We start from the raw sequence: 23239 nt of genomic DNA, 5'->3' as shown, positions 1-23239 counted from the left end.
GATAATGTGTTGCTTCTCTCCAGTCTGCTCCTTAGGTTTGACAAGATGTTTAATTTTTACTTAGTTGGAATTAGGTGATCTGACTCTTCCACATTGTTATTCAAATCACCCAGATTTCTCTCGAAGTTCAGGCTAAAACAGCATCTGATGCTGCAACCTGTTTTCATTTGAAAAGTTGTACTTTTATGCACACAGACATACACGATTCTTTCTGAGCATACTCCATTCTCCTACCTGTTGCACTGTGCTGTTCCGTGTGGAGAGGGATTAGACCAAGGATTCACTGCCTCCCAGATATTCCCAGTCCTTCTTAAGGAACCCATTTTAGTAACTCTATTGGAAGCACCTCCTTCCTTACTTAAGATCCTTCACCCAAGCAATGTGGCATGGTGGGTCCCATCACAATCTCTGTCCCACTTTGGTTCATAGATAGAGGAAGCAAAACTGTATTCTTAACATCTAGTAACCATGGCTGCAAGTGTATGCATAGCAAAAAGGCAGAAGATTAATGTATGTCACATTTCATATTTTTTTTATTTTTTTAAAAAAATAACTTATTTCAGTCTACTTTTGGATGTTTCTTTTCCTTTAGAAAATAAATGTATACAGCAAGATGATTGGATAGCCTGCCAAAAATAATAGCCTCATTTTTTCTGGTATATATTATATACAGTAAACTCAGGAACCTGCTGTATTTGTCCAGATTTCTTCCTCTTTTTTGTTATGCTTTGTCTTCGAATGAGGTCAAGAGAAAAAAAAATCATTAATATCTGTCAACTTCCTTTATAACCTTAAGGAAAAATCTTTGTATGATATCACACAGACAGATTTTCAATTTCCTTGTGTAATAAACAGATGCTTTAGGATTTGGATGTAATTTAAAGGTTTAAAATATCACATTGAGATTGATGAATAAATCAGTTGTGAAGACAAAAACATTGATGCCTGTTGAAAATACCTCTCCAGACAGGCAGGAAATGAAATTAGTTCCCAGTAAAGTGTGGAGATGAGGATCACTGTTTAGTTCTGCTGCAGGCTTTTTAGGACTTGCTACAGTGGCACAGTGAAACTGCTAGGGCTACAGAAATCTAATTAAAGAGCAAATGTCCCTCCTGACATCGAATTAATCTTTATCAAGTTCCCTATTTTTATTTCAATCTGGAACAAGAAAATGAAATTTAAAATTCTAGGCATGTTGCAAAACAGTTGGTGATTTTCTCTTGAGCATTACAATGCAAAAACATTCACCATTGTTTAATTAGACCTCGAAGCACTCATTTTCTGAGCACTTTTTATTTCATCATTGTTTGTTAAGGGCTTACATAAATAGTACACAAATATTTACTACAAGCCTGGTACAGGGCTGTCTCCCTCTGTTGTACAAATCTATATTTCCAGAGCTTTTTTCTATGGATGAAAAAGCTGAAGTAATTATTGTTTACATGATCATAGATTATTGGTCCTTCATATTGTGTTCAAGTTTCTTTAATTTGCCTTAAGAAGCACACTCTCCAACACCTGCATTATTACTTCTGTTGCTGGTGCCCCTCTGCCAGGCTTAGTGCAGGATAGTCCTGGGTGCTGCCTCTCAGCAGCGTTAAAACCATGGCTGCAGAGCCAAGAGTTGGCTCTGGCTGCCGATGTGCCTGTATAGTCCATGGGGTTCACAGAATCACAGAATAGTCTAGGTTGGAAGAGACCATCAAGATCACCGAGTCCAACCTCCGACCTAATGCTAACAAATCTTCCACTAAACCATATCCCTAAGCTCTACATCTAAATGTCTTTTAAAGACCTCCAGGGATGGTGACTCAACCACTTCCCTGGGCAGCCTATTCCAGTGACGAACAACCCGTTCAGTAAAGAAGTTCTTCCTAATATCCAACCTAAACCTCCCCTGGCGCAACTTTAGCCCATTCCCCCTCGTCCTGTCACCAGGCACGTGGGAGAACAGGCCAACCCCCACCTCGCTACAGCCTCCCTTCAGGTACCCGTAGAGTGCAATAAGGTCGCCCCTGAGCCTCCTCTTCTCTAGGCTAAACAGTCCCAGCTCCCTCAGCCGCTCCTCGTAAGACTTGTTCTCCAGGGTTGGTGTGTGCTAGCCCCAAACTGGTGGTGGCTCGGATACCTCTGCACTGCTTTAAAATTTATCATATGAGCACATCTTGAAGAACAAGCCACATGCAAGGCATTTATAAACTAAAATGGATGCAAGATTAAGACATTGTTATTCCTTGTTTTGTGGATAGGAGAATAAAGCTCAGATCTGTGGCTCTAACCTTAGCACAAGAGGTATCAGTCCAGTCCAAGAGCATCCTTTGCTGGAAGATAGCCAAAGAGAGTTGGCTCTGGTTACACAGACAACCCAAGAAAGGACAAGAATAAGATAAGTCCTGACCTAGTACCAAGCTGGCATTTTAACCAGGGGACCATCCTCCTACATCCAAGCTATTTCTTTGTCCAGAAATCCTATTGCACCCCTGTTCTTGTCCTCTCACTTGGGCAACAGTTTATTCTTGCTGCAAGAGTATATGAGTCTCTATACCTGCTCACTTGCATCCTTCTCTACAGCAGTGCTCAGGAACTAGCCACATTTTGCATTTTTCTTGCATAGTTGGTTGGTTTTCCCGAAGAATTATAGGAGATCACTCAGGATCTATGCTACCAAAGGTAAACCCAAATGCCTGAGGGCAGGAAGTGTTTCTGTGGCTAGTTTCCTCTTGCAGCTAAATTAGAAAGGGCTTATGGGTAATGTTTTGTATAAAAATTATGACAGGGATATACAAAACCAATTTTTCTGCCTTGTAATTGCACAGAACTTCAAAGTCATTGGGTAGTCTGCTCAATTACAGTTTCCTTTGGATTTGTTGCAGGCATGCTTTTTGCATCCTGATGTGCAGGTTTGCAGCCTAGTGAAAAGGCTGTGCACAGAGCGTGGTGGTTACTGTCAGGATGAGTGCATTTTATTTTATCTTATTAGCAGGGCAGCATATAGGCTACATTACAACTAGATGCTAGATTCAGCTCATGAACTTGACCGCTACTAATGATCTATTTCTTGGCATCATCAGGGATAAAGTGAGCCTTCCAAGAGCATTTAAGGCACTGAGGTGTGACTCCCTTCTCCATGTGGAAGAGAATATAGAAGAAAGTTGTGTACAAAGTTGAACAGGCTCCCAGGGAAAGTGAACAGGCTCCCCAGGGAAGAGGTCACTGCACTGAGCTTGTTGAAGTTCAAGAAGTGTTTGGACAATGCTCTCAGACACATGATCTGATTTTTGGGTTGTCCCATGTGGAGCCAGGGGTTGGACCCAATGATCCTTGTGGGTCCCTTCTGACTCAGCATATTCTGTGATTCTATGATTCATTTATGGCCTAAGCTAAAATCTGTGGTCAGGATGAGCAGAGAACGTACCATGAAGGAAGGATGTGAAGAAGGAAGTGACATTTTATATATGAAGGAAGCTCTTTTTGGAGATGGGAGGGTGGCAGGTGGAAACTGAGAGTCCTCATTTATCTTGTTTAAACGCAGTGTGGCTGAGTTGTTAAATCTGCAACTGAAAACACCTGTACCCAAAATTTCTGTCTTCACAATGACAGTGTCTATGAAGTAATCACACATAAGCCACTAACTTTTCAAATTTAAAGCTATGAGTTTTAAGCCTATCTACTCTACATGTGGACTTTGACCAGAAGTGGATCTTCAAACTAGGTATTTTACATCAAGTTCCGTGTGTGATTTTAAAGCTACAGATCCTATTAGCTTGTCTGGGAATTGTATACCTTTTTTTTAAAAAAAAATATTATTATTATTATTATTATTATTATTATTATTTTCCAGCAGATATCAGCATTCGCATACTTTTATCCAATGTAGTTCTTCTAACTTTACAGGAACACGATATAGGCTGAGTCAGGTACATTACGGCAGTGCATAATAACCTTGAAATTTCTCCTGGTTTTGAAACACAGCATTTTAACTGATATATCCTAATCTATCGAAAGACCTAAAAATTATTATGCTTTGTGATATGAGAGATATTTTAGGGAGCAGGTCAGATGTCCCTTTGTAACTTCCACTTTTTTTCTTTTCCTCTTGGTTTCAAAAAGTAAGTTATTCTGTGCTACTTTCACTACATTAGTCCAACAACTGTTAAAAAGCTTTGGTTGAATTTCTGTTTAGTTGAGAGAGAAGTACAAATAAAAGAAGCAGCAGATGGTCTCTTTGTGACTGAATGAAGAAAGAAGGTTTTGAGAACAATATGTGAATAGGTGTAGTCTAATAAAACAGTCAGCCACCTGCTGCCTACATCCTTCAAAAAGATTCTGTTGCATATTCTAGGAATTAACGACTAGTTTATGTCCTTACGTCCAATCCAAACGGAACCTCTAAGGAGCAAGCAGACCTTTTTGCTCCAGTGTTGATTAAGTTGTTCTCTTGGTTTTGAGTTGTTTTCCCTTCTAGTTCTATCCTGTGATTGTTAACACCAGTTTGGTGCTATTTTATTTCTCAAACCAAAGATTTTAAAACGTGGAAAGCATGTACATTTTCTCTCCTTTTTTAAGTCTGAGAACTGAGAACTTGAAGTATACCTAGGGGAAAGAAAAATAATAAAAAAATATTAAAAAAAAATAAAAAGAAACAAAAAGGGGGGCTTCTACTGTTTTGCAGTACACGCCTTGTTTTTATTTTTATTTTATGTACACAACCTGTTGCTTGGTTTCCATGCATCGTAATGCACTTGCTGTCTCTTCTAGGGATTTACTCTTCAGCCTGATTATCAGAATATCATCAATCCAACATCAACAGCTGCACAAGTTGTTACCCAAGCAATGGAGTATGTTCGTTCAGGGTGCAGAAATCCTCCGGCACAGACTGTGGACTGGAATAATGACTACTGCAGTAATGGGTAAGCAGCCAGTGAATGCCACCTTGTGTCGAGCAACATTCATGACACAATTATCTGACTGAAAATATCTTTGTTGCCCGTTTCCCTACATTATTTCAGAAGTGCACCTGTAAGACACTGTATTTGTCGAGCAATTAGACTAATGTGTGATAATAAGTTTTCAATACACACATTTATCAGAGATTTTTGTCACCTTATTGCAGCACATAAATTTTGGACTTTGAGAGCTACCATTCATTAGAAAAGCAGAAGTGAAATCTTAGGGAAAAGGCGTAGGAAAGATCTAGTATGATCACTTCCCCCTACTTAAGAGACAAATGGTGTGAACTGTTTTCTCCAAATATTCCACTGATGAGGAGAGCTTTCTGCCAGTGAAAACATTTGGTTTGGGTCATGGGAATCCAGGTCAGTGAGACCCAGAGGTGATGGGATACAAGTTACATGGAAGGGAACGATGTAAAGATTACCTGACAGTTACCAGAAACAAAACACCATATGTGTAGGAGTTCTGTGCCCCTACCAGTACCTCCTTCAAAGCCTCAACTCCTCAGCAGCCTGTTTTTTGTGGAGTCAGTGCTCTATCTGGAGCTTCCTGGAAACTTTTTAGACACTGAACAGAAGGTATCTTCTGAGCTTTAGATGATAGATGTGCCTTGTGAACACTACCACCAGCCTGACCTCCTCTTGACCTTGGCATGAATACCAAAGACACAGGCAGATAAAAGCTCTTGGTTACTGCCAAAGTAATTGAACTCAAAGTGTAACTAAACACCAGTTTCAACTATTGCATTTACTCAAACTCAGAACTGTACTTGTGCTATTGTTTTAAAGTATTTCTGCAACACAAACTAAACTGAAGAAAAATCTTTTTATGGTTACAAGTTCAGAAAAATATCCAGACCAAAACTTACTGACACTGAGGCAGACTTTAACTAGTCTGCTCAATGGCCTCACTCTTCCCCCATAACTAGTGCTTTTGCCCCGAGACTTACCCACTTGTTCAGCAGAATGGTCTCACTTCTGTGCTGTACCACCCAAATGCATTGATCTGTGCTACAGACCCTTGCAGGAGCCCTACCAACAGGCCATAAACACCTCTAGTTTTGATTTCTGGTGTCCTTGAAAAAGCAGTGTGAGATCATTGCCAACAGTGTCCTCTAGGTGCCCAGTGGGTGTAACTCCCATCGGCAGAACCTTTCTGGGAACAGACTCTGTATATGTGTGCTGTGTAGACGTGCGTCTGTGAATCTGTGTGCAAGGACTTAGCGTATCTTTCCTTTGCCAGTGCAATTTATGCTCTGTGCTAATCCTGGACTCCAAACCAAGTAAGCTGTAGAGCTGTGGAAGAACAGAACTGCTGCCTGGGTTTTGGCAAGGAAACAGGAGATGAAGAGCAAAGCCTCTCCCACAGAAAATAATCTGCACTGTGAACCAAGCCCTGTCAGTGATACTTCTACTTTAAATGATATACTTTTTTTCTGACTTGTACAGACTGTTCCAGGATAAAAAATGGTGAATGATTCCTTTTTGCTCTGAGCTGGTATGTTTCATCTGAAGCTGAACCCTGGCAAGAACAGACTGTAAAAGTGTGCTGGATGGTGCATTGGTGGAAGGTCTCCCATAGAGCCTGGAAAAGTTAGTTGAGTTGGGCTCTGTTAGAACCATCTGGTGCTCCTTTGCTCACGCTTACCTGAAACTGCCAACACAGCGCATTTTGGCTATGCCTGGACTAATAAATAAAAGAGGCCAGAGAGAGCTGGCTGGCACCTATGTTCATATAACTAACCTCTCCTGCCTTCTACAGAAAGGGTGCTTATGGGGTAAGGTCCCTAGAACTGTGCTAAACTCACATGTACAAAGCTATGCAGTTTGTGAGTGAGGGACCATCTGTATGACCAACCCACTAGCACAGGTGATCCCAAAATACTGCTTAAACTCATGTATCCTCCTGTTCAGTTTAGACACAGATGTGGCCTCTGGGTTTCTATATGTCACTATGGCAATAGGGCTTTTCTTATTTTTTTGTATTATTACCTTGGTAATACAGCTGTACTTCAGTGATATGCTTGGAATTAATGACACAGTAGGGTTGTGGGGTTCATAAAGGGAGGAAAAGGACTAAAAATTTGACAAATTTAAAAATCACATTTGTTCTTTTTCCCTTTGAACAGGGGCATGCAGAGGGACAAAGCACTCTACCTTACCTGAAAATCTGAAACACCTCTCCTTTCCACTGAGGAATGCAGGGAAGTCTTTTCATCACGGATTGCTTTATGCAGTCAAGGCAGTTCTGCATTTTATTAGAAAATACAAGTTGCTAAGCACTTAGGACTATTTGAGCTTGTGGGTCACCCACTCTGGAAAAAATAGTCTTGCTTCTTTCTTTTTTTTTTTTCTTTCTTTTTTTTCCCCTCCACCCATTTTTGTTTCCTTCTTTCTTTCCCTTTTTCACCCCAACCATGAGATCCTTTAACGGACATTGCTTTTCTTCTTCCCTGAAGGAAACTTGGACCATTCAGATTTTATGTTGTTTTTTGCTGTGAAGTGCTGCGATAGTAACTGCCTTAGCAACTGTAGATGTCTCGGATAAAAGTCCTGGATTTTCCATTGGTTTTTCATAATGGGTGTTTATATGAAACTACTAAAGACTTTTTAAATGGCTTGATGTAGCAGTCATAGCAAGTTTGTAAATAGCATCTATGTTACACTCTCCTAGAGTATAAAATGTGAATGTTTTTGTAGCTAATTGTAATTGAAACTGGCTCATTCCAGTTTATTGATTTTAAAAAAAAGGGTTAAATTGGCAAACATTCATATTTTTACTTCATTTTTAAACAACTGACTAATAGTTCTATATTTTCAAAGTATTTGGAGAAAAAAAAGTAAAATATTCCCAAAAGGTATTAATTAAAAATATTGGCTTCATCTCATGAAATAAACACAAAAACTAGGGGAAAAAACAGTGTTGATAAAGAGCAAACACATTTATTTTGTACTGCCTAAAAATGCTTCTTTTTTTAAAAAAGAAAAAAAAATCACTTTATGTGTACTGGTTAGTAAATGTCATTTAAGTCCTTTTATGTATAAAACTGCCAAATGCTTACCTGTTATTTTATTAGATGCAGAAACAGATTGGAGACAGCTAAATTATAACCTTTACATATGGCTATGTATTATTGTTTCTTCATACTGTGTCTGTATTTAATCTTTTTTTATGGAACCTGTTGCGCCTATTTATGAAATAATAAATATAGGTGTTTGTAAGTAAATTTGTTAGCATTTTAAAGAGGTTTCTTTGACGCTTTAACTTTTGCTGGCACAAATTGTTCACAACTGATGTGAATACTTTATTTAGTTTTTACAGTGACATATATAACACCAAACCTGCTTTTCTGGCAGAAAATGAAGGTAACCAATACTTATTTCTGTATTTCTTTGGTTGCTAACGGAAAAAAAAATAAAAAATGGTACTTTTAAGTAATATCCTTTTTAAAGTATTGTAGTAAGAAGTTGCCCAAAACCAAGACTTGAACCAACAAAAGTAACTAAATAAAACTACAAAATGACACTTCTTGAAAATTCATCAGTTTTTGTTAATTAGTCAAGTGGAATAGAAATATTACCAACAAAAATATTACCAAATATGCTTCAAACATTTTATTATACTTTCAAAAGTTCCTACAGAGTCTTAGGGAGTGTATCACAAATACATACTAAAGTGAAAGGTAAGTTCAATAGCCATAAGGAAACGGATTTAAAAAATCTATTAAAAAAAAAAAAAAGGCATTTTGTCAATGTTTTTCTTCAGGGATAGATCTGAAAATGTTTTTCTGGAGGATTTCATCCCAGATGCCTGTCAAAGTAATAGAGAGTACCACTGATTTGTATTGTCTGTGTGAAATAAAGGAAGCAACTCAGAATAAATACAAATTATGCAATGCCATTGATTTTTATAGAAAATAAAACAGAAACAAACGTATGCTTGCTTTGGAATGATTTCAGGCAATGTACAGTTGAAATCACTTGGCATGTAATAACTAATAAATAATGCAGATCAGATGTGATTACTCAGATGACTGTAGCTGAGAGCTCTAATTTTTCTGTCTTGAAACTGTATGAAAACTTGTGATTAAATTCACAGTTTATTGTTTGTCTGTTTAGTACTTTAGAAATATACCAGCACTACTAATTACCCAATGTCTTCTATTTATTATATTATAGTAAACTACATTTTCCACTCATATTAATTCCAAAGTGAGAAGATAATTATTGGGATGAGAAAAATCAGCTTTGATTTTGACAGGCAGATTTATTTTTTCTTTTACAGAAAAGAACTGTGTTATCTCCATTTCTTTTAGAGCAGGTGCGCAGTCACATAAAGTTGTTAATTTCGATATCCAAGCAGAGTTCAAAATACAAGAAAACTTTAATGTAAATAATAAAAAAAAAATACATCATGAATAAAATACTTATTCTGTACGAATCTCTTGCTAGTTGATGTCTCTTAGTCTGTAAGAACGGAAACCTGCTGTGTGTTTACCGCACAGCACCTTTACCAGTCCTGGGATTTGAGTGTGGTTCTTTGTTCGAATGAGCCAGCTGTGCTGGAAGAGCAGCAGCTTTGCTCTGGGTTATACTGAATCTACTTTGTTCCAAGGAGAGGTCCAGCTCTTCTGCATAAATGTCAGTTCTTCATGTCTAACCTTAGGAAAAAGCAATGGTTGCTGGCCAAGGGCAGTTTGCTCTTTGTTTTCAGCTGCATATTGTTGGTACAAATTGTTGATAAGTGGAGCCCAAAAAGTTGAGGTTCTTCTGCAAGCAGGCAAAACTCCACTGGAGCTGATGAAGATAGGCACCATCCTTTGCTCTAGCACTTTGGCTTAGGCACCACAGTAATACATATACCCAAGTTACTGGTTGTAAGTCACCATCTGTCATAAAGATGATAATGAGACAGCATACAGGAACAAAACAACCTACACACTGAAGCAACATAGTAACAACAAAAAAATACAATAAAGACATCCATCAAAATGATAGAAACAAAAGAAATAATGTCTTCCATTAATTGGAACTAGTTTGTTGGTTGGTTGTTTTTTCTTTTTTATTTTTTTTTCCTGATGATTTTTAAAAAGTGGTAGGTGAAATGCAAAGTTAGGAACATAAGCACTCCAGAGGGTTTAAATTCTGTCTACTTGCACCAAGGTAAGCAGAAGTTTTGAAAAGGCAAAGAGCTCTTTGAGTTTACTGCTGATCTCAGAGTGCTCTGTTCTGGTGATGTGAGCCCTGGTCTCTCACCCAACTCACAGAGGTTCAAGCATCACATCCAGCTGCTACCTCTGACCCAAAGAGGCTCTTTAAAGGACTTGCTGTAGCATTTTTCCCCCTACATTCATCTACAGGCAGGAAGCAATTAATGTATTCATGGAAGGCCTCAGCCATTCACAATGAAACTTAATGTATTCATGCCTGCCTCTCTCTCCCTCACCAAATACCATTTCCTGATTCCAGTGGCAAATCTGCCAAATATTCCCTGCGAGGCTTCTCGGTAAACAGGAAATCTTGCAATAAAAAAGCTCATTACTGGAAGGTAAGAGACAGGCTTATCACCTTCCTCGACCTTCTGAGACTTCATCCCAACCTCAGCTACCATCTCCAAGGCTGCGTCTGCCTATTTCCTACATGATTCTGTAAACATGGTAGATCCATGGAGATCTCCTTCCGTGCTCTGGGGACATAGAGTAGTTAAAGCTTTTACTCTACACAGTCTGAGAAATAGCTAAAGAGCTGTATGTAACCCATACAGGGAGTCACTCCCCAGAACTCCCCTCGATAAAGAGGTCTTGATATAGACAGATATAGAGCCATTACCTGGTTAATTATTTATTTGGCATCCTCGAGTCTTTTTACATTTAAATGGAGTATTATTTTGGGTGTATAAGAGTATGAGAGCTGGCAGTGCTGCAGAAGGTGCTCAGCACCTCAGAGAACACGAGTTCTTGCTTCGAGTCAGGTTTCTCAGACAGCATTTGCTTTCCTTTGCAAAGACATGTATTTTATTATTACCCAGCAACACATTAAATCACAACTCAAATGTACTTCTTATTCCACTGACAAGGGGACAAGTAAGAACAATGACTTGTAACATTTCAGAGTCTGTCACAGTTACTGCCTAATTAGAGAAACCTACTAGCAAATGTGCATCTGCATGGATCCTGCGACTGTCATCATTTCACATTCTATTACGGGCTTGCTGCGATAGACACTTTACAAAGAAATTTCATTCAGGCTAATACCAACCTGGCAAACATATAATTGGCTAGAAAATAAAACAGGAGAGAAAAAGAAAGAGAAGAAGGGGAGAAGAAAAGGAAACCTTCCTATTTTGAAAACAAGCTCTGGAAAAAAAAAAAAAAAAAAAAAAAAAAACAGTGTGCTGCAGAGAAGATCCTTACCCTCTGACAATTGCGTGTTTACAACGAGTCTGAGCATAATTGCTCTGATGGGCTGTCAAGGAAAAGATTAATTTGGCAAAGATTAGTATTGACTTGCTGTTTATTAAGGCTTTTAAACAGCTGTATCTGGCAACATTCCTGTAAGTGCCTGTCATGTCTGAAAATCAGGCTCACACCCGGGTGCTTGCCAGCTGTTGCTAAACAATCTTACCACTTTGAGTATCTTTCTCCAGGCCAAACAGCAAGAGCAAAGTATTGCCAAATGAGTCTCTCTCATCCTGTCACTTTTCAGGGGCCCTGAAAGCTCAAATGTCAGTTTATGGCTTGATGGCTGGGCTGATAGCAGCCAGCGGAAGGCGGCAGGCTGGTTAGAGAGGGGTGCTGCGCCGGCCGGCCCGCGTGCGTTGGGAGGGGGCTGCAACGAGTCACAAAACCACAGCTTGCGACTGCGGTGTGGTAGAGGGGATTTAAACCCCTGAGCACCTGCTGACAAAGTTTCATGAGGGGAAGGGCTGCAAAAGGAGCGGTTCATCCCCCCGGGCTCTGCACACGCTTGGCAGGCTGCAAAGCATCAAGCCAACACATGAGGAGGATGTGTGCAAGTACAGTAGGCACCATTAATCATCCTAAAATGAGCCAACATTTTTTTCTGTGATTTTTTTTTGTTCCCCCTGCTGATAAACAGAAGTCATAAAAGCCATACACCCAAAATACCCTGGGTCAATGGGAACCTGTAAAAGGAAAGATGTCAGCTGTTATTTTTGTTATGTTACTTAAAACAGTTCGGCTTTTACTGTAGGCTTTAGTAGCTGGTTCAGAAACAAATAATACCAGTGGAAAGAAGGATAAATGGCTGCAGCTAAACGCCAATACAAATAGCCATGTGTTACAATTAAAGTTGATTTGGCCTTTCCAATAGAAGGCTGATTTTCTGGGATTAATCTCGACCTTTTCAAGTTGCATCAGGCTGAAATAAGTTGTCAGAACAGATGTGAATTTTGTTTGCAGAGAGCAATCGTAATCCAGTAACCCTTAGAACATCAGTGTTTTCCAGACTGCCAGCCAGCTGAATGGTGAGGATGTGGATGGGAGATGCTGAATGCACACAGCAGGCAGGACCAGAGGATTCACAGCAATGTCCAGAGGCTGGAAGGTTAGGTCATAAAATAATTCAGAATGGAAAACAAAGCATTTTTCCTTTAACTCTGGAATTACCAAGCAGAACAGTGCATGCACAACTCCTTTTAAAAAAGACATTAGGTCAAGCATGGATACCTTTATAAAAAGTGTTTTCTGGCTAGAAAGAGGAGTGGGGGGATATTCCATGTGCAACTATTTCACAGCAGGCTAGGCACACATTTTGTAATACAGAAGTCTCTGAAGGCTCCAAGAATCACACATTTCAGAGCTTGCTCTAAAGTGGCTTTCTAAGAAGTTTTGCCTTACAATATGTATAGCTTCAATATTTGAGAAAAAAAAAATAATAATAAATAAATATTCAGACTTTTCACACTTTGAAATCTAGAGTCAATCGAGAGCTTCAGTGGAAGTAAAGAAGCCGCAGATCTTTCCAAGTTGGGTAGGGGTCAGAGGGGCTATTCACCTGAACATCTTAGCACAGCTCATGTGGCAATATAAGCCCTCTGCATTCACTGAGCCCACAGCTTGCTTTCTGCACAACAAAACACTTGGCCCTGTGTTTATGCCAACAGTGTAGAGTATTCTTAAGCACTGAAGAAGTGAGATTTTTCCTGTTGTCTATATAGCACTACTTAAATACAAACATGATGTTCCAAAGTTCATTCAAAATCATGCTATTACTTCAATAAATAAGGCTATCTGTTTTCCTAATTAGTAGAAGAAGACTTTGTGTTTTGATACATACTTCTGCTGAGGGTTCTGAAGTAATAAGCTGAGCCTTTCAACTTCTCTGGCATACACATATCTGTTAGTTTTTTGTGTTAAATAGATAAATACAAAAAATGATAAATGATGTCTCCAGGAACAGGAAGTAATTTAGTGGAAGAGTAGCTGAGATCTGAGAGTTTTGGAAAAAAAATAAAAAATAAAAAATAAAAATAAATCTCCTGCCTTAGCTGTAACTCAAGTTCAACAACTGTGAAGCAGTGCTCAAACCCATGAGGACAGCTTTAATCAGGTGAGATTTTACTAATATATATAATAAATAGGGAGATGTTTCCAGGTTTTACTGGTCTTCTGCATTTTCCTACTTGTCAGCCCTAAGAGTACAATGGAGTGCTATTTTCAAACTTATCTGTAAAGTAACTTTTAAAAGAATAAAATAATAAAAGAGGGATTAATCTCTGATCTCACACTTCTGGAATTTTACATTAAAATTTCAAATCTTATGAGACTGTCATTTTGACTAGGCTGTTTTTAAATGCCTTTATTTCTCCCTCTCTCTCTGAACAATTTTGCCCTAGACCCTGGCAAAATCCCTTTCCTTCCTGACTTTATGCACCAGATTTATCAAAGCACTATACATATATATATATGTATGTATATTTACATACGTGCACACCAAGGAGACTCATTGGACTCACAAGGCCAGAGTCATGACAGCTGAAAAATGGGGCTGTCCTGCTGCTCGGTCCCCAGCAGAAATTGCCCTCTGCAAACAGGCTGGCGGTAGTGACACAAGGAGGTCCTGGCAGCAAGGTCACGCTTCTGTGCTAAATGGGTGATAGATTTTCAAGGCTATTTCTAAATTCTCAGGAGAGATCAAAAGCAGAAATAGGCTATCCTGTCTTCTTGTACTGTGTCAGCTTTGGACTGGGAGGAACCCAAGCCCAGGCTTTCCAAAGGTGACCCCAGCACAAGAGCATTGACTGGAGTGAATCCAAGGGAGGCCACCACGATGGTCACAGGGCTGAGCAGAGAGTTCAGGAAGAGAGACTGAAAGCACTGGATCTGGAGAGTCTCAAGGAGAAGAAGTTAAGGGGAGCTCTTACTGCAGTATGACACTGCCCAACAGGTGTTAGAGCAAAGACAGGGCCCAAATCTTTCAGTGAAGGACAAGAAAAAACAGACACAAGTTGCAATGAGACAATCCTGACTGCATATTAGGAAAATAAAAAAATCACCAGGAGGGGGGTCAAAAGCTGAAATAGGAGCCCAGAGAGGCTGTGGGATCTCCATCCTTGGAAATACTCAAAACTCAACTGGACAGCCCTAAACAGCCCCGTTTCATGGGCATTTACTGTGGGGATGGAGTGGACCAGAAAACCTCCAGGGGTCCCTTCTGACCTATGCTAGTCTGTGGCTGTGTTTGACACAATATCCTCACCCACAGGATAGAAAGAAAGCGAGCAGATCGTGGTTATTTGGCCCCAGTTTTGGAAAGGGAGTAAGAAGGTTTCTGTTGGTTACTTCCTGTTATACACCTCATGTGCTACAGTAAATTGAACTATTTTGAGCTCAGGTTTCACAGTCTGGTTTTACATCTACAGAAAAAGCAAAAGCGAATGTCATTTATATATGAGTTTCCTGTGGAGATTTATTTAAGGGAAAAAAATACTCCCAAGCAAGACATAAACCCTAACCCACCAATCACTTTTCTGAAATGAATTTAGTCTACATTTTTGGGAGTGCAACTTTCATGCAAAGACAAGCAGGAATGTATTGGTTGCCAAAGTAAAGCTGATCAGTTAAAGCTTGGACTCAGGGGAATAAGGCCTCAGATAAATGAGGGAAAAGTTACAGAATTTTCCTTTTTTATTTTTTTAATGTATAGCACTCAAAAGAAATCTCTGGGGCTTCAGTACGTGACTTTCCATTTTAATGCTTTTCCTCCACCAGATGGTTTAGATAAAACCTATTAGTTTCATTCGTGCAAATGGTTTCATACAAAAAATGTCCATTTTTAGCATATTTGCCTCAAGGCTTGGATTTTAGTGTCTTTTTTTTTTTTTTCTTTTTCTTTTTCTTTTTCTTTTTTTTTTTTTTCCAGAAGTGGATAAGTTTTTCCTAGTGTCTAGTACTTTAATCATCATCATTCTTACCATCAAATAAGATGCACACCAGAATATGGTTGATGAGTCCTCTAAAAGAATTTATGTCAAAAAAGTGCATTAAAATTACTTCATAAATTTGATTTATGCATCTTTTCATATAACCTTTGCATGTTTGCAATTTTCCATAAGCTTAGTTATGATCATTTCAATCTCTGCATAAGTAGTGTACATGCTCTGTCAAACATAATGATGCAGACCCTTTATCTTCTTTTTTGTCTTGATGTCATTACTTTGCAGAATACATTCAGTGTGTGAAAATTGGAGAAGGTTCACTACTGGAAACCCTAACTAAATCCACTCCCGTTTCTGGAGGTAGGGAATTCCCCTTAGCAATGAAATTAATATGGCTTGGATATGCACATGCTGAAGGGATATTAGGAAGGCATACATGAGTAATTTTAATTCTGTGGAGTCTTTATCATTCAAGGAGTTCATTTGGAACCAACAGAAGTGGACACAGGACACACCAAAATCTCTTCATTAACACAGCCACCCAATTTGATTCAGAACAGACGCTATCAGCTGTTTTCTCTCATTTCAGCAGAGCTCTCTGGAGGCTCTTGGGTGCCCAGCACCCAGCCTGTCGGTCCTGCAGAGGACCTAACCAGCATCTGATGGAGGCACACTGTTAGGAACAGGATCGCTGGCCTCCTTCTGTGATCAGAGGAAAAAGATCAGCACCTCCATGGTGCATATTAGTGTGGGATGAAACTCCCCTCCCCTTTGCCTACGGTACCTGTCTACAGTGCCTGTCTACCTGCCTACTACCTGTCTACAGTACTTGACAAGCCCAAAAACATATGACTGTGCAACACCAGGAAGTAATTTCTCCCACCAGCAGCTGATCAGTTGACTGAAGATGTGCAGGGGACCGAAGCTCCCACAGCTGCACTGCATGAGTTTAAGAGAGTTCACTTAGGGCTAACTTTGCTGTCTTCCCCTGTACTGCACCTCAGCACCAGTAACTCAGCAATTCACACAGCAGAGATTACAATTCAGATTTAGATCCTGACAGGTATTCATCAAGTTAAATGTAATAATATGTAGCACAGAGATTTAATAACAAATTAACACTATATGTATCTTCCTACATTGGGTACTCCAGCTTCTTTGGAAGAAACAAAGTTGGTGAGCAGCTGTTGGAAGAGACAATGAAAGGGAGTCAAAAGCAAGGAAAGAAAAGGGAAAAGAAAGGAAATAAAATTCCTGTGTGTCTTCGAGATGTGGGTTTGTGTAGTATCTCATCATGTTGGGCATTCAGAAAACCTGAGTGTATGTAAATAGAAACCATTCCGAAGAACAAAACTCTCCATGCAATAAGGGGATTTCCAGTCATGAGTATATTGGTTGCAGGATTTACACCACAGGGGCAATACATTGACAGACCGTGACTTCATATATACATCATTGTATTATTATAGCTGTTAGGATGTTCAGGAGGTTGTAATTAGTGAGCATCAGGGTGTGTAAGCCCCCTGCGTGGTGCTGCCAAGGCTAATCCATGTCAGTGCCTACAGGCGACGGTGGAAAATAAAACATTTCAGTGAACAGCAACAGGAAAATCTAAGCCAGGCCAAGACATCCACAAGGCCCTGTGGTATGAAACAAAGGCAGGCATAATCCGTGGCTCAGAAATAACTGCTGATCCAAGGCTTATTTTTGTGGTGCACCTCCTGCATCAAGAGAAAGATTTGCATATCAAAACGGCAAATGGGAGTGTTGTTTTTTTCTCCCCAAATAATGCAAACAGATATCAGCACTTCACTTAGAGCTGTGGGTGGTAGCTGGGGCACAAGTACTGGCATCTGTGGGCACCAAGGGCTGGATGAGAACTTTCCACCCTCGGCAGTAGTTACACCTGAAGTGGGGCAACTCTCCATCAGGAGAGTGGGTAGCTCTATGATGGTCCTCAGTGGGCTGACATATGTGGATCCATTGGCAGAGATCAGAAGTTAGTGAACTGCTTTTGTCACTGATGACAACCTCAGCAGCTAAATGCTGCATTTCATTTTATTTTCTTTTGCTTTGCCTTGCCTTGACCCTGCCTGCTTCCCTCCCAGAGATCAGCCCCTGGAGCACAGCAGACACCTAAACCATGAGAGATACCTCAGACAGGCTGGTGAGGAATCTAGTAATTGCCTTTGTGGGGATTGCTTTCAAATCCTGGTCCATCCTTCAGGACAGTCTGAGACATTTTGGCCTCAAGCCTGCCATCTCTCTGATGGCATTTGGACAGACCAGCTTGCCTACATCCTTCTTCTCTGCAGCTGAACACACTAAGCCAGGAGGGCATCTGGGGGCAGTCAGGAGCAGTAGAGGCCTGTGAAGGGACCACCACAAACATGCTCCTCTGGGCCTCTTCACTCTGGTGCTGTTCTGCAGTCATTACTCTGTCCCCTCCAGCCCATACCCATAAATGCCATGTCAACATGCCAACACAGGAGCTGTTGGACACACAAAGCTAGCAAGCTACCTCATCATTTATCCACCTCCCCTGGCATTTATCTCCACTCTCCTATCTGTACTTGGAAGCCAGTTGCAGGTGGGTCACCAGCCACTTCTCACTCCTTTCACACTGACTATTGTATGATATGTGAAATAACTGAGAGGGTGTAGGAACCATTCCCATAGCTAGGTAAAAACCGCAGAAGAATTAGACCAATTGTATGGAAATTTTTCAGCATATTGCTTTGGGTAAGGACACCTTCCTGTCCCTCCATGCTCTAAGGAAAGGAACTCTTACCATAGCAGCAAATACATATGATTATGATTTTGTCATAGTGAATATTTGTACCAGGAAAACAGATTCTAAAAGAATAATGTGCATCCAGTCAGGGAAAATGGACCCAGACTATGACCTGCAAGCCCTCAAAGGAGCTATGACTTGAATTACAATGAACTGTTCATGAATAAACTGCATATCAAGAAACAGCTAGTTCATCTCTAAGCATCAGACTTATGGTGAATATTTCTAAACAGAAAAAAAAATGAATTCATCGTATGAATAATTTGTTGCAAACAATTTTCCTACATTAGTTACTTTCCAAATGGTTCTTTTTATCTTTTCTTCAGGGAGAATAAATTTATCTCAAGATTGTCATGCCTTTCCCAAAATGAATCAGAATTCCTCTTGAGAGATACATGCAAGTCAAGAAGCCTACGAAGGTGCTCTTCCAGTAAGGCCTGATCTACCATTAAGACTAAAGGGACTTTTGCCATTGTTTTGAATACAAGTAAATTTAAAAGTAGGAGAAAAAAGAATTTAGACTGTAGAAATAAGAGTGAAGTGAAGGGCAGAATGGTGTTGAATGGATGCGTTGATGTCATGCTATGTTTTCTTTCAAAAGCAAAAACAGATAAACTAGGTAAAAGCACATAAGCAAGCACTTAAAATGAATTAAGCTGTGTTTCAAGAGAGAGTTGAAATTCCCCTTTGTCCTCAAAACAGACTCCTTTTTTCTTTGTCCTTAGACAAGCCAGAGATTTCATTTGCCTCAAACAAAGGAAGTGCTCCCAAAGGAATAAGCATCCAATTTGCAATATGACATGTGAGTGCTCCACCTGCTTTGGGCCAAGCAGAGAACCAGCCTTTCTCTTGAGGACACTGCTGCAGCAAGATCTCCATGGGGATTTGAAAAATTACAGCCTCAGATGGCTGCTGGATATGAGTAAGTTTAGCCTGAGCAGTGTGGAAAAAAAATAAAAAATAAAAAAATAAATAGGTAAATAAGCTGTATTCCCCTTCAGCACATCTTCAGGATTTATAGGGTAAACCAGCAGTGCCAAATAACAGCTCACCAATTCACTCTTGGGCCTTGATATCTATGTTAAGTGCCAGTTAACTCCTGTACTCTCTTTTGTAGTGAAGTTCCTCTGAAACAAGACTTGTGTGTGGTTTTAAGCATATTTCCCTATGGAAATTGCTTAGATTTTGTCCTTGGGGATGGGTGAGGTGGCACCAACCCTTATGTGGTACTCCAGCATTATCCCTGAACGCCCATCCCACTCCCACAGAGCTTCCCTTTCGTGTCAGGGGGCTCCATCAAGGGTTTTGAGCCAAAACAACAACAACAACAAAAACCTCACACAACCTGATCTATGTGTTGTGATTCCAGGATACTATGGGAGCACTGGGGGTGCTGAGTCACTTACATCCACACTGAGTGGAGTGTGGATGCAGCCAGCCTGACAGAGGGGAGGCTGTGCAGAATGGCTGAACCATGCTAAAGTGCTTGTGTGTTCAGCATCCTTTGGACCTTTTCTGTGCCTCACACTGGGAATTGTTGGGGCCAAATGGACCTTCAGACACTCTGGCCAGAGCTGTGAGCAAGACATCAGCCATACAGTGGTCCTGGTCTTTAAATACCACACAGGAAAGGCTACTGAAATTATTCTTGCTCATCCAACTGTGTTCAGGTTCCTGTTTATTCTGGAGATGTATATATATATAGATAGATATAGATATATGGGAGGAAAGGAGTTTTAGTTTCAGTTGAGAGTTTGCAAGCTCTTACTGAGATTGTGAAAACCATTTTGTAAATACAGTAGTGCTTTTTTAATGTCACTTGTGCCAAATGTGTTGTACCAGTTAAAGCAAACTCTGGATGGAATCAAATAAAACAGCTAATGGGAGAATATAATAGATAAACAGCAAGGTTATGAATTTGACAGTTTCCCACTGCTGAGTGTTATTATCAGCAACACTATATTCAGCCATGTGAATTATCGTTGTGAGCTATGCTTCATTTTATAATAGGAAAAAGGCCACGTTTGAAAACTCTGATCAACATAAATTATGCAGCTCATAAGTAATTTCTGATTTATGTTTTGTTTTAATTTGTGACTCTCGGCTCTAGTGATATCTCCGTCCCAAATCACTGGAGAGTCTGCTGTATGTATGCAAACCAGGAAGGCAGCAGTTCACCAGCAGCACGTTGAGTGAGATGGGCAGGGAGGACATCCCAGTGCTCTGCTGATCCGGATCACATGGCAGGAGTCAGAGCAGGAGGCTACTGGGAGGTGAAGGGTTTGCTATCAAGTCATAATCCTGCCATTACCCATAGATGTTCGAATGAAAGCAGCAGGAGCGTTTGCACTCTCTGGGGACAGAGTGTGTTATCTGGGCACCAGGCAGGCATGGATGGAGCCATCTCAGAAGATGATTGCTTGGGAGAAGCGATCATCACTTGCTTTGGGGGTGAAACCAGTGACTTAATAGTTGCTGAGTATCAAAGCGTGCCACCATGAATGATACTCTGTGGATAGTGGGCTTCTTTTCAGCCTCTGTACCTAGGACAGGTGGCATTACTACAAGCTTTTTCTATTTTCAAGCCACCGAGACTTAGCCTAAAGCTGAAGAGTGGCCTTTTCCAATACAGAATGAGCCAGAGAAGCAGCTGCACAGAGTGACCTACTGTCACGGAGCAAGACATTACCATAATAGCAGCCAGATGGTCAGGCTTTGCCTTTATTATTGGAATTATCATTCCTACCACAGGAGTGCTGAGATTCATCAGCCAAGATTGGCACTTGACAGCCACATGATAAAACACAGCCTTTGCCCTACAGAGGTTCCAGTCTAAAACATCAGGACAGGTAAGAGGAGGAAGAGGGGAGAACAGAGAGAGGTCAAGAGGCTCACCAGTTGTTGTAGAGCACTGCAGGCAGGTTTGTGCCAGTGCAGCAGGACCAGCCCCACAGCTCCATAGGTTCTGCCTCAAAACCATCCCACCTGCATGAGACTTACACAGGTCCCTGTAGAAAAGGTCCCATGCTCTGCCCAAGCTCTCCTGTGGTGAAATAATAATAATGACAATACCAGAGGACAAAGTGAAGTTTCACCATTTGACCATTTGTTGCTAAACCATCCTGGCCATCCCTGGATAAAATATGACAACAAACTAATATTGCTATCATCTCCTTTTTATGTTACCAATACAGACTAGTTTGTTTTATCTTTGCCCTTTCTCATTAGGGGGGAAATATCTGAGTAGTCAGTAAGAGTGTAGAGAAAGATCCACCATCAGATAGCATGCATGCACTTGCTTTGTTTATTGTAAAACCACAAGGAGTCTCATGCCATTTTGTTTTTAATTTGCTGAGATCGGAAAAATCAGTTTAACAGAAAAAAAAAAACAAGAACTTACCCACAAAGGTAAAAGCCCTGGGGCAAGAGATAACCATACGGGATTTTATCAAGGTAGGTCACATTTTTCTCTAAAGTTGAGTAAACTCCTAGAATTGATAAAATCTTGCAGCCAGATTTCATTCGATATGAAAAAGCATTTGTGGGAGGGAAGCATCTGTTCATTATCACTCATGGGCTTAATTGTATGTTTGTTATCACCCAGTGGTGTTTTCATACTTACCACATGCACTACCGTATGTCCAACTTCAAAGAGAGAAAGGAATATGGAGTGACTTGTTTCACAAAGGAAGATAGCTTCAAATAACCTGGTTTCCTTCTGAGAAAAAGGAAGGGGGCAAAATCTGGGGAGGGGTGTCTCCTATTGGAGCTAAACTGCGAATGTGAGAATAGCAGACTGGTTGGAAAGAACATACGGCCCCAACGAGCTAGTTATCACTCTGCCTGGTGATTGCAGGAGCTCGTGTGATTCATTTTTCCCAGGAGAGAACTTACCCTTTTGCCTCACTTAAAAATAAAATAAATAAAACAAACCAAAACAAAGTAAAATAATCCCTGTTTCTTACGGAAAAGCATATTGCAGCTCAGAATTGTAAGTTAAGAGGAAGAGGCAAAAAGCAATAGAAAAAAAAATGGAAAGGAGAACAAACTGATATGAGGTCTGATGATATTCAAGAGAGTCTGCCCACTCCTTCTCGCAGTGCTGCCCTCTGTTCTATGTCTGTCACCTTGTGCTCTGCTTCCAGCCTCAGGCCTGTGATTTCAGCTCTGGATTCCACACAAAGTCTTCAACAGCAGAAAATGAAGGAAAAAAAAAAAAAAAAAAAAAAAGGAAAAAAAAAAAAAAAAAAAAAAGGCACACCAAATTTTTTAAAACCCCTTTTCGAATTTCCCCTGGGGAAAAAAAAAAAAAAAAAAAAAAAAAAAGAATAATCATTTTAGGGCTGAAGTAGTTCTCTCGGTGTGAATTTAATTAATTGAAGCAAGAAAGTCCCCAGGAACCCTGTCATAATTCCCATCAAAAACACTGTAGTAAGTAACCCCATAGCTATAGATGAGGGATTTTTTTCATTACTGTTTCAATCTCAACCCTTCAGAAATCCTTTTTATATTTCAGTCATGACTCAGCTGATTTAGGTACTTTAATTCCTCTTTTCTTCCTTCATGCTTTCCATATTGTTCTGGATTTTCTAACAATACATACATGAAATTCATGCTGTGAAAGATGAGAGGTAATCTCTGATAGCAACTTGAAAGCTCAAGTTAAAAATAATCATGTGGAACAAAAGGCTTCTTTTTCTTGTTCTGTAGATTTATACTCAATATTGGTCACATGCCAGGGAGTTTGCTAAGATGTTTATTTCCCCACATACAGCCATGGCAGTGTGCAAGTGTATTGAACTACACTCAAGAGTAGCCATCCACTGCACTTCCATGTCACATTGCATTAAAAAACTAAGTGGACACATTACAGTGACATCTGAGGATTTCTTCTCCCCAGTGCTCTAAGAAGCTTAACTTCCAAAACCTGTTTATTTATCCAAAACCTCATTATCGCAGACACTGAGAATTAGGCAGTTCAACCTTTCTTTCTTTCTTTCTTTCTTTCTTTCTTTCTCTTTCTTTCTTTCTTTCTCTCTTTCTTTCTTTCTTTCTTTCTTTCTTTCTTTCTTTCTTTCTTTCTTTCTTTCTTTC

The 23239-nt window shown here is 40.0% G+C and overlaps 1 protein-coding gene across 9 annotated transcripts in view; it reads left to right on the top strand.

The window, feature by feature from the left end:
• The window catches only part of TOX (thymocyte selection associated high mobility group box), a 219771-nt gene extending 211962 nt beyond the window's left edge, over nt 1-7809 (top strand). For all 9 annotated transcript variants that reach the window (XM_035318437.1, XM_035318440.1, XM_035318439.1 and 6 more), the window contains 2 exons: nt 4759-4910; nt 7082-7809. In XM_035318437.1, the coding sequence (XP_035174328.1) occupies nt 4759-4910; nt 7082-7118 (189 nt within the window). In that variant the 3' untranslated portion in view covers nt 7119-7809. The remainder of the gene's footprint in view (nt 1-4758; nt 4911-7081) is intronic.
• The last annotated feature ends 15430 nt before the right edge of the window (nt 7810-23239 follow it).

The sequence above is a fragment of the Oxyura jamaicensis genome, chromosome 2 (assembly GCF_011077185.1).
Source record: "Oxyura jamaicensis isolate SHBP4307 breed ruddy duck chromosome 2, BPBGC_Ojam_1.0, whole genome shotgun sequence".
Classification (NCBI taxonomy): Eukaryota; Metazoa; Chordata; class Aves; order Anseriformes; family Anatidae; genus Oxyura; species Oxyura jamaicensis.
This window is presented reverse-complemented; position numbering and strand designations above follow the sequence as displayed.